At 38.6% G+C, this 12,113-nt stretch overlaps 1 protein-coding gene across 4 annotated transcripts in view; it reads left to right on the forward strand.

Moving 5' to 3' along the window:
- LOC121519720 (cytoplasmic dynein 2 heavy chain 1) overlaps positions 1 to 12,113 on the forward strand; it is a 165,317-nt gene that overhangs the window by 63,470 nt on the left and 89,734 nt on the right. For all 4 annotated transcript variants that reach the window (XM_041802555.1, XM_041802574.1, XM_041802583.1 and 1 more), the window contains exons 58-65: positions 634 to 715; positions 936 to 1,096; positions 1,459 to 1,596; positions 2,547 to 2,660; positions 2,804 to 2,964; positions 4,737 to 4,860; positions 5,006 to 5,127; positions 11,324 to 11,410. In XM_041802555.1, coding sequence (XP_041658489.1) covers positions 634 to 715; positions 936 to 1,096; positions 1,459 to 1,596; positions 2,547 to 2,660; positions 2,804 to 2,964; positions 4,737 to 4,860; positions 5,006 to 5,127; positions 11,324 to 11,410 — 989 coding nt within the window. The remainder of the gene's footprint in view (positions 1 to 633; positions 716 to 935; positions 1,097 to 1,458; positions 1,597 to 2,546; positions 2,661 to 2,803; positions 2,965 to 4,736; positions 4,861 to 5,005; positions 5,128 to 11,323; positions 11,411 to 12,113) is intronic.

Genomic DNA, 12,113 nt, shown 5'->3' on the forward strand with positions numbered 1-12,113 from the left:
AAATTTACTGTTTTCTGGCACAAATCTCTCTGCCATGATACTTTTAATGACCCTTAAGCCACTATTGCTGATAGATTTGTGACTTTTACCTTACAATGAACAAAAACACAGCATGTTACCGACTTTTTCCTTTCAATGAAAGTGGTGACACCAGCTAACAACAGACTGTACTAAGATAAACTGCAAGGTGATTTTATACCCTTGTAATGTTATGGGAGCGAGGGATTCTTCATAGCAAGCAGTGACATTGTGGGCTGCTGTATTTGCCTGCTCAAATCAAACAAAGCCAGGAAAGAGGGAAACAACTTTCCAACAGTCTAAATCAAATATTCAGTCACACATAGAGCTCAGTGTTTTCACATGTTTACAGAAACCTTATTACAACATACAGTATAAAGTATGTTAATCACAAATTTTGGATTTCATTTTACAGGGACTTTAAGAATTATGCATTAAAGTACTCAGTTTTTGGATTACATAAGTCCAAAAAGACATACTTCTGTCCCAGTATATGATAAAAGTTCCTTGCAAGTTAGTATTTGAGACAAGGTATGTAAGTAAAAAAGTTTTTAATGTATACAAGGCTTTCTAGCAAAGTTTAACATCTGTGGTGCATAAATCTGTACCTGTCAGATTCCTGAGCTGCTTCTGGCAAAAACAGATGGAGGAGGTGAAGAAAATGAAAGAGACAAGGCCTCAAAGGGGAAAAGCTCCGGTAAGATCACACATGCTGATATTAAACTTCAGATATTTCAGAGAGAAGCCCACCAAAATATATTTAAATCATACAGCTGTTTTGTTTGTAATATTTGGGATGCTAGGTTCATAATTTCACCAATCCCTATTGGGATATAATGTGGATGTAGTGTCCAGGAATTTGATTTAATAGTTACCATGTTACAACTATGTGCTGATAGCTTCTTTTCTCTCAGCAGGTTCTCTACAAGGAGACCTATGTCGCTTGTTCCTGATGGTCCATGAATCGTGCAAAGAACGTGGTGCAACACCAAGCCAGTACATGGCCTTCTTGCACGTTTACACTGCACTATACAGCCGGAAACAAAGCCAGCTCACAACCAGACAGAAGCATCTGCAGGTACAATATTAACTGTAATACAGGGTTGTTACACAAAGAGAAGTGGGTATGCTCTTGTGGAGGTATGCACAACACTGGTGTCTGCACAACCATTCATTTGACATGCTTTGGAATTATTTTTTAGGCCTTGTGTAGTTCCAATTAATGAACATAAAGGAATGCTTTCCACGTGGAAAGAAACCAAGTGTTTAAATGAATCGAAGTAGAACAAAACAGACCTAACACACCTTATTTATTGACCATAACGACAGGGGCATAAGTGATTCAGCTAATTTTCTCCAGATTAAGATACTTTGGATGTTTTTTCATTTTTTGGTTGCAATGTTGTAGTCATATTTTCTGTGTTTTACTTCTGTCTGCAGGCGGGTGTGTCCAAGCTGAATGAAGCTAAAGCTTTAGTGGATGAGTTGAAGAGGCGGGCTGCAGAGCAGAGTGCACTGCTAAAGAGTAAACAACAGGAGGCAGATTCTGCCTTGCAGGAAATCACCACCTCCATGCAGGTGTGTGTGCATCTTTTTTGCATGCATGAGTGTGACTGCGTGTATGTTAATGTGTGTAACTTTGACTCTCAGTGGCAGGTCGGACAAAGGTCCTACGGGTTTTCATGTCTCTTCCATGTTGTGGCTGTCCTCTCACTGTGGCCCAGTTTTCTCTTCTCTTCTCTTCTCTTCTCTTCTCTTCTCTTCTCTTCTCTTCTCTTCTCTTCTCTTCTCTTCTCCTCACAGCTGTGACTCACCTGCTGTAAAGATACTATTTATTTAGTTTTAGAAGGTACATTCATTTGTTTTTTCAGCAAGTTCCCTTTCAGTGTTTCCTGTCTCCTGGTATCCACCTCTCCATTTCCTCCTTCTACTGACTCCGTCATGAGGATTGATGGATAGATGTTAGCTGACCCTTGCTCATTACACAGGTTCCTCTTCTGTTTGTCTCTCTGTGGAAAATCTGCTATATAAGTGAGATGGAGGGGTGGAGAGACAGAGAAGAAACAAGGAACAGGAGAACAAAAAAACTGTCACTGGAGTCAGTCTGCAGAGTGATAATTAATGAGCAGGCTCATCGCTTTGGGCTATAGTGGCTTTGTCTCTTGTTGAGATGGAGCCAGCGGGGAGGTAAAACAAAGGAAGGAGACTGGGACAAAGATGCAGATTTGAAACAAACTAGGTTGAAGAGTGATAGAGACTTTGGGGAAGATTCAGAGTATGAAGCAGGGGGAACTAGAAAGAGTGAGAATAAGGAAAATATTTAGTGTAAAAGATGAATCCAAGGTTCCACAGGAGGGTAAAGCAGTCAATGGAAAAAGGAATCTGAAGGGTCAAGTTCTTTGCTCAATAATTACTTGAAAGAAGTATCTTGGATGCCATATCTGCCAATTTAAGAACATTTTTCTACATTTGAAGGTTGTATTTTCAGATACCTTAATGAACTTTACACAGTACTTTTGCTTATTCAGAATGCCAGTGACCAGAAGACAGAAATGGAAAAGATTAAAGGAAAAATGGCTCATGAAGTCTCCAAGATTGAAGAGAGAAAAGCAAAAATAGATGATGAGCTGAAGGAAGTACAGGCAAGTTGTTTTATTAACTGTCAGCGTCTTGAAAAACAAATTCATTCAGTGCCCCTGGCCTTTTTCATGCTTGCCATCCCAGCTGTGTTTATCCATTCTTTATCTCTGCATCCCTCACTCTTCTTACCATCACTGCCCTCTAGCCTTTAGTAGATGAAGCAAAGCGTGCAGTTGGAAACATCAAGCCCGAAGCCCTGTCTGAGATTCGCTCCCTCCGCATGCCCCCCGATGTCATCAGAGACATCCTGGAGGGAGTACTGAGACTGATGGGTATCTTCGACACTTCCTGGGTCAGCATGAAGAGGTGAGACAGGAAGAATGTAAAACAATATGCAAAGATGATAATGAAGGATAGGTAAATCAGTGATGTGATAGTTACTGTGTTAGCTGTCATTAAAGAGGACCTTCTACACACATTTTCTTCTTCCTCTGTGTCAGTCTAGGACAAATATAGCAGCGGTTCCCAAAAATCTTCCTTCAGGGTCCTCCCTGTTCATATCTAAGAAAAATTAAGCCCCCCCAGGACACACATGGAAAGTGAAACATCAGTTTAATACAATCCCAACGGAATAAGCCTAGAGTCTTGTTCTTGCCAAACAAATCTATGAATTCACTATCCAATCAAAGCATTGTTCTAAAAATCTAATTTGACAACCTCAGTGCAGACAGAACCACATGCCTTTAGAGCTTTGGTGTCTGCCCCTCTGGTGGGGTTCAGATTCAGAACCTAGGCTGGTAACCAATGACCTGTAGAATAGCTTTGCGTGGCTCGCAAGCTCAAAAAACTCTTTATTCATCTTAGACTGGCATCCATGAAAACTCTGCGTTCAGCCTCCGCCTAAACTGTTTGTTTTGGATGCTGTCTACTAGAGCCTTCTCCTCACATGACCACTTTTGGTTCCTTAAAGCCATTTTCAATGAAATTGCGAACTCTATAGATGAAGGAAATTTGAAGAGCTGCCAAGTCCCTGCTCTAGAAAATGGGGGGAAGAGAAAACAATAGATCAGCAAGATTTGATTCAACCCAACGTTAGGCTGGTCTCTGATCCAGCTGTTCAGAGAAGCAGATAAAACCCCAGGGATTATACAAACATATATGGTTCTTATGATTTGAAATTCTGGAGAGGTGTGGTGTGGCCATCCAATACTCACATTATATGTTTGTTGTTAAACACAGATCAGCATAATAGGTCTGAGAAATCTTTGTCACCTTTTGGGTCACTTAAATGAAGTGTAGTAAGGTTTTAGGCTGATAAGTGATGGTCTGGGAAGGGTTCAAGGAGGAACATATTTGACAAAGCTAGATGAGGTTGGAGAAGGAGATACTTGTAAAAGATTAACTTGATAAACTTTGCACAACTCATAGAAGACAGCTTCTTTTTGAAAATAAATAGATAAATAAATACAACCCAATGATCCATTTTCCTCCATATTGGAGCTGTAATAATTAAATGTTTCCTCCTATTCAGACATTTTTTAACAACGTATCCACATGATCACTGTATATTTGACCAAACCTTTAAAGAGGAGGATGTTTATTAGATAGAATTAAAGCTTTCCAACACATATTTGTGTGCTCAGTGCTGATGAATGACTGTGTCTATGCTATCCTTTTATATTACCACGCTGATTTAAATGAGCTTTGGTACACATCCCTCACCTGACCGTGGGCATCTTTAAAAGGATCAGACTGACGAAGGATTCTGCCCTACTAATGACTTGTGTTAATTGGGTCAGCCAACTCCTCTCTGAGCGCTGCAAGTAACAAAGAGAAGGAGTAAATTTGGTTTGTGGAGACATAAGGGGACAGACAGAGATAGAGGGGGATAGCAGAAATATGTGTAAAGAAAAGAGGGCATGTTGCAACCATCTGTGCTTAGTTAGAGATGAAAAAATTCAAACCACTTCTCTTTGGCTTTAGTTAACATTAACTTTGTTTTTTTGTGAAACTAAGCTCTAAGTCTCTCTAAAAGTAAGTCTTGTAAGTTTATTTTTGCTTCATGGCCATCACAACTGAGGTCAGAAACACCACACCACAGCATATCAATGTGTATTTCTTTTACTGTATACCTGTAGCTTTCTTGCTAAGCGTGGTGTGAGGGAGGACATTGCCACATTTGAGGCCAGGAACATCAACCCTGAGATACGCCAGAGCGTGGAAGAGCTGCTCAACAGAAACAAGGCTTCCTTTGATCCCAAGGTCAGCAAAACATGAGAGTAGAATAAAATATAATGTTTTTGAATGTTATTTTCACGCCTTCTTTTTAGTTTTTGGTTGAAGGAAGTATTGCGACTGTGTTCATAATTGAGTTGTTTCTTACATGTCATGCTGTTGTTATGGTCAGAATGCAAAGCGTGCTAGTGCAGCAGCTGCTCCTTTGGCTGCCTGGGTCAAAGCCAACGTCCAGTACTCCCACGTCTTAGAGAAGATAGAGCCACTGGAGAGAGAGCAGGCCGGACTCATGGAGTAAGAAAACACAATCGCAAACACATACAGGCCAGATTTCTTTAGCATATTAACACAACTGTTTAGGATTCAATTGCTTTTCTTTGATGAGATATTTATAAAAATACCATGATTGTTATTGAGCTTCTGGTCATCTTATAGCAGTCTTAAACATGTTTATTTTTCAAACACTTAATCATAGATACAGTGCCTTGGTTACTTAACCATTTTGTTGATTTTATAATTCAATCCTGTTCAATATGATCAGGCTTTTTTTTAGAAACAGAGTTCTTAAAAGCAATGCCAGCTAGATCAAAATTGCAATTTCAGCTGAAATTACGTGGGGATGCTGAGGGCTGAACTGTGGAAGAACTGCTGAAAATAGCTGACAAAGCACAAACATAACTGAAAATAGCATAAAAGTAGCTGAAAATGTCAATCAATAGCGGAGTTAAGGATAAAAAATAGCTGAAAGTAGCCTTAACATAGCTGAAAATATCCGAAAAATATCTGAAAGTAGTCTAAAAATGGCTGAAAATTGTGTAAGAATAGCTGAAAATAGCCTAAAAATAGCTGAAAATTGTCAGGAAGGGGTAAGGTAAGACACAGTCACAGATCCAGGTTTCTTAAAGTTACCCCCAAAAAGATAATCACTTAACCTGACATGACAGATGGATTTGTTTCACACATCCATTTGGGAAAGCTTCAATAGGAAACGTTTGGGAAAAGGCAGAGGCTTTGAAAAAAACTCGGATGACTGGATGAAAGTTCTGTCTGTCACATCTTTACTGGCCAAGAGCAACAAAACACGTGACATAACCGCTATCAAGCTGTGCGTGCGCAGCTACTGAGGAATAATGGCGACTAAAGACATGTAAATACTCGACTTTTGTTGTTTTTTTAAAAAGAAAACAACTCACTGCTGTTCTTTGTTCTTCTTTTAACAAAGAAATGTCGTCGAGTTCTGATAAAACTGGTGCTTTAGCAGCATCCACACTAAGATCTTCGCCAATCGCACCGGCCTCTAACTGCTGCCTGTTTACATCACGACTCCGCTGCGCCTGAAAGTACTGCCCCTCATCGCTGACTGGTCCTGTCACTTTCTAACCGGGCCAAAACGGTTGTGATGGGAGCTTTGCAAGATGGATTTGCCAGTGAGAAACAAGGAAATGGGCATATCCATCTGCTTTGCAAGGTTAATAACCACTAGAATCGCGAATGATAATTGGAGGAGGGAAACAAATTGAAACAAAATGAGGGAAATCCCAATTCAAAAGCTCTCACTATGAATAACACTGAGTAAAAATGAGGAACTATACCACGGCTGCCTATCAGCTGATAAACTAAAATTCTTGGGGAGTCTAAAAAAAAACTCTTACGGAAATAAATGCACAACAGACTGGTGTTGTGAGAAAACTGAAAGACTGGACAAAGAATTCTAGCATCAACCTACTACAATCTTTTCAAATAGATCAGCAGACCTGCCAACCTTGGCAAGATATTTTGAATACCACTTGTGTTGTACAGCTTTTTTTGCAGATTTTTACAACTCCTTTGCTTTGCACACAGTAATTTTCCCATTCACTGTCTGAATTGGTTCACTAAGTGGAATGTATGTGTATATATACTATACTTATATATACAGTTGCAAGAAAAAGTATGTGAAACCTTTGGGATTTCTTGGATTTCTGCATAAATTGGTCATCATCTAAGTCACAACAATAGACGAACACAGTCTGCTTAAATGAATACCGCACAAAAAATGATATGTTTTCATGTTTTTATTGAACAAAACATGTAAACATTCACAGTGCAGAGTGGAAAAAGTATGTGAACCCCTAGGCTAATGACTGGTTGACCCTCCTCTGGCAGCAATAACCTCAACCAAACGTTTCCTGTAGTTGCAGATCAGACCTGCATAACGGTCAGGAGGAATTTTGGACCATTCCTCTTTACAAAACTGTTTCAGTTCAGCAATATTCTTGGGATGTCTGGTGTGAATCGCTCTCTTGAGGTCTTGCCACAGTATCTCAATCGGGTTGAGGTCTGGACTCTGACTGGGCCACGCCAGAAGGCGTATTTTCTTCTGTTCAAGCCACTCTGTTGTTGATTTATTTCTATGCTTTGGGTCATTGTCCTGTTGCATCACCCATCCTCTGTTGAGCTTCAGTTGGTGGACAGATGGTCTTAAGTTTTTCTGCAAAATATCTTGATAAACTTGGAAATCCATTTTTCCGTCAATGACAGCAATCCGTCCAGGCCCTGAGGCAGCAAAGCAGCCCCAAACCGTGATGGCCCCACCACCATATTTGGGATGAGGTTTTGATGTTGCTGTGCCTTTTTTCTCCACACATAGTGTTGTTTGTTCCTTCCAAACAACTCAATTTTGGTTTCATCTGTCCACAGCATATTTTGCCAGTAGTGCTGTGGAACATCCATGTGCTCTTTTGCATACTTCAAACGTGAAGCAATGGGGTTTTTTTTTTGGACAGCAGTGGCTTCCTCCGTGGTGTCCTCCCATGAACTCCATTCTTGTTTAATGTTTTACTTATTGTAGATTTGTCAACACAAATATTAGCATGTGCCAGAGATTTCTGTAAGTCTTTAGCTGACACTCTAGGATTCTTCTTCACCTCACTGAGCATTCTGCGCTGTGCTCTTGCAGTCATCTTTACAGAACGACCACGCCTAGGGAGAGTAGGAACAGTGCTGAACTTTCTCCATTTTTTGGACAGTCTGTCTTACTGTGGACACATGAACATCAAGGCTTTTAGAGATACTTTTGTAACCCTTTCCAGCTTCATGCAAGTTAACAATTCTTGATCGTAGGTCTTCTGAGAGCTCTTTTGTGCCAGGCGTGGTTCACATCAGGCAATACTTCTTGAGAACAGCAAATTCAAAACTGGTGTGTGTTTTTTATAGGGCAGGGCAGCTTTAACCAACACATCCAATCTCATCACATTGATTGGACTCCAGATTGGCTGACTCCTCACTCCAATTAGCTCTTGGAGAAGTCATTAGCCTTGGGGTTCACATACTTTTTTCCACCCTGCACTGTGAATGTTTACATTTTTTGTTAAAAAAAAACAAAAAAACATGAAAACATATCATTTCTTATGTGGCACTAGTTTAAGCAGACTGTGTTTGTCCATTGTTGTGACTTAGATGAAGATCAGAACACATTTTATGACCAATTAATGCAGAAATCCAAGATATCCCAAAGGGTTGACATACTTTTTCTTGCAACTGTATACACATACATATACATAGCGCTGGTGCTACAGAGGTTGACAATCTTGTAGCACAGTACAAAAAAATTATTTTTCATTTATTTAGCATTTATTTGACATGGACACACAGTAACAGTGATGCTGTGACATTTAATCATACACAGGTCCCAGATGCACTGCTGTAAGTGTTTATGGAAAAGTGCTAATTTTCAACACCTGTCCATGGGAGGCTTTTAGATTTAAAACCTGTAGCACAATATATAAAATGTTTGTTACATCTCTAAAACCAACATGTAACCAAAATGTATGCCCAGTAAGTGAAAGTACTTGAAAAGCAAAACCAAAACAGCCTATATTACAGCCTTACATTAATGTCTAACAAAGCTAACAGCCAATCATTGTTAAGAATTTTGGGGTGCAGCAGAGAAGAGAGATGCTGATGGTTTATCTCCACATCCAGACACAAAACAAGAGCAACCTGCAGGAAGCTGACTAACTTCATAGAAGTGTTGGTGCTTGAAGATGATTAAAACAATATGATTTGGAAATCAGACCTTAATGTAGATAACACAGAGGAGAAGATGAGCTCCATTCAAGCTGCTATTTGCTGCTGTAATCCTTTTATCATTCATTTTTTTTTAACTTTAGGCAGGACAGACAGCTGAAGTCTTTTTCTGTGTTCATCCTATTTACTTAAACTTTAAAATGTGTTCTGGAGGCTGAAGTATGTTTCTTTTTTCATCTTTTAACTGTGTTTCAAGGATTGAAGTGTTAGGTCTATGCATTTTATATTGGTATTGATATTGGCTAAATTTAATTTGTAAATATCTCCATATTGTATTAACCCCAATATTGTTAATCCTAGTCTAAGAAATAGGGTAAAATACAAGTTTTATGTTCTTATGTGGACCTTTTTAATGGATTTCTTGCAGGTCAATTCAAAAGGACCAAGGGCCTCAGTTGGCCCACAGGCCATAGTTTGGACACCCCTTATATATTTACTGATACTCAGAGTTAAAGGAAAATATTTGTAACATTATTAGAAATTCATTAAACACTGTTAGAGTTTGGTCCATATTGTAGTATCACACTGGGGTCTGGTGTTTATAGTGATGTTTATCTCAAATCTTTTTTGTGAGCAAGAGGAGATGTGTGGCTATGTTTTGCTGTTTATGTTATAACTGTGGACCAAATATTTTTTTCAGGAGAGCAATTTGTTTGGGAAGTTCTGCCTCTATTTCACATAGCCTCTGTGCTCTAAGTGTGACATCATCACTCTAAGGCTCTTCATTTACCCCCATTGTAAACGTCTGAGAGAGCTCAAATATTCATGAGGTTTGATCAGTGATTTTAAGAAATGTGTAAAGATATCAATAATGTGAATCATTCCTAAATAGCTGAAGAGCTTGTCTACTCTTTTAAAGCAAAAATGAAGTCTGTATGTGGAAGTGAGCTGAATTTATAAGCATTAGAAGTTGAAACTGTTTTAGAGGATTTAAAGAGCTGGCCCTTCTGAAATATTACAAAAAGCAAAATAGTTAAAAAAATGTATGAATAGCATACAAAATTATTATAAATAGCTGAAAAGAGCACCAGAAGCTGAAGAGTTTGATAGTAGAATAGTTAAAATAGCCCAAGAAATGCCTAAGTTATGAGGAGTTGAAAAAAGTGCAGTTTTTTAGAGAAAAGCCCCATTCATTTGAATGGGAAAAATTTTGCAGAAAAAGTTACATTTTTAAAAATTGTAAAGTTATAAATCAGGTCCTATAAGAGCTGAATAGAATGATATTAGAATGATGAGTATAGCTCAAAGAGTGAAAGAGGAGATGGGGTTCAAAAAACGTACGGAAAAGAAAATGGCCGACGTGAATATCAATTGTGCGGATGCTTACTCAGCATCCCCACTAAATATTCACCTCTTTAAAGTGACTGACCTAATTCTACAGAAGTCCAGTCAGTTGGTGCTACTGGTCTCACAATTAGTTAAGTGGGAATCACCTTAGTTAAGTGAATGTGTCTCAAGTGATTGTACTATAAAGACACCTGTGTCTGGAGGATCCAGTCACTGGTTAATCAGAATTCCTGGCTACCATTACACCATAAGGTCAAAAGTGAATGTTCTAGATTGGCTAAGTCAAGCCTAGAACTCAGTCTAATAGAGAATTTGTGGCTGGACTTGAAGAGGGCTGTTTACGCCCAATCCCCGTGCAGTCTGACAGAGCTGAGAAGTTTTCCAAGGACGAATGGAGTCATGCAGTGTCTAGACGTGCAAGCCTGATTGAGACCTATCCACACAGACTGTGATTGCAGCTAGGGGTACATCTTCTACATACTGGCTTTAATGGAGTGAATATTTAATATAACCACCTATTGTACCAGACAGGTTTTTATTTGATTAAAATTATTCTGTAGAAATCTGTTTTCATGTTTACATTTTGTAAACAAAAAAAAAGTTGTCTTAAAAGCTTAATTAAGTATGACCGTGATTGATTTTTAAAAATCAATAAAGGAGTACTGTATAGTACGGAAGAGTTTTGGGGCCACTGAAAAAAAAAATTTTTGAGACAAAAATTTTTTTTTCACTTGTGAGAAAAAAGTCAGAATTTTGAGATTCAAGTCAGAATTCTGAGATAAAAGTCAGAATTCTGAGATTTAAGTCAGAATTCTGAGATTAAAGTCAGAATTCTGACTTTATTCCTCAAATGAAAAAAAAGTCTCAATTTTTTTTTTAGAATTCTGAGATTAAAGTCAGAATTCTGACTTCAGTCTCAGAATTCTGATTTTTCTCAGAATTCTGACTTTAATCTCAGAATTCTGACTTTAATCTCAGAATTCTGACTTTTTTCTCACAAGTTTAAAAAAAAATTTGTCTCAATTTTATTTTTTTCAGTGGCCCTAATACTCTTCCGTAGTATAGGACTATTAAACATGAAATAATAACAGTTTTGAGACACCTTTACTGAATTTTTGTTTGTGTGTGAATACAGAAACCTCAGGAAAACAGAGAGTAGGAAGAATAAACTGGAGGACCAGCTGAACTCTGTTGGAGCCAAAGTCAACGAGTTGAAAGAGAAGTATGACTTGTTTTAGCTTTATCTTGCCTTTCTGCCATATATCAAGTCATGTTTTCCTTTTTCAGCTGCGACATAAAGCTACATGTACTTTCAAGCCAAGCTTTAAACTAGTATGACCAAAAACAATTTAGTATTTTGAAAGCTTTTGTACCGAGAAAGAAATAACTTTTTTATAGTTGCCCTTTCACACTCTGCCAGCCATGGAGGATTCCTTCTTCCCTGCTGCTTGTATTTTTCCTCCATGTAATTATATAAACAGTGTACAAACAATCTATCATGCCTGAGGGGCAGGTATTTTTTCCACACTTAAATTGGCTAGAAACTGACCACTTTCACTTCTTATCCGGTCACAGTTCAAGAGGGATGAACGCCATAGTGCAAGTTTGACTCAGTCCTACTGCTCTTTCTGGTGCCCTTTCCTCCAGCATCTCCACCCTTTGCTCTTTCTGACCATTCCTCTTTCCATTTATCCTTTTATCCATTCCTGTTAGTACATTTATTTCTTAACTCTGCAATTTGAAGTGGGGCATTCTCTCTTCCTACAACCATTTTTTTGCCCTGCTCTCCTTCCTCTCAGTGATGGGTCTTGCTTACCTCAACTCACCTTGCCTCACCTATCCTCACATTGGTTTTTACATAAAATTTTATAGCACATTATGTATAGATACTTGTCCACATTTTATGTCATTAAGGAAGCTATCAA

Source organism: Cheilinus undulatus, linkage group 2, assembly GCF_018320785.1.
Source record: "Cheilinus undulatus linkage group 2, ASM1832078v1, whole genome shotgun sequence".
Lineage (NCBI taxonomy): Eukaryota > Metazoa > Chordata > Actinopteri > Labriformes > Labridae > Cheilinus > Cheilinus undulatus.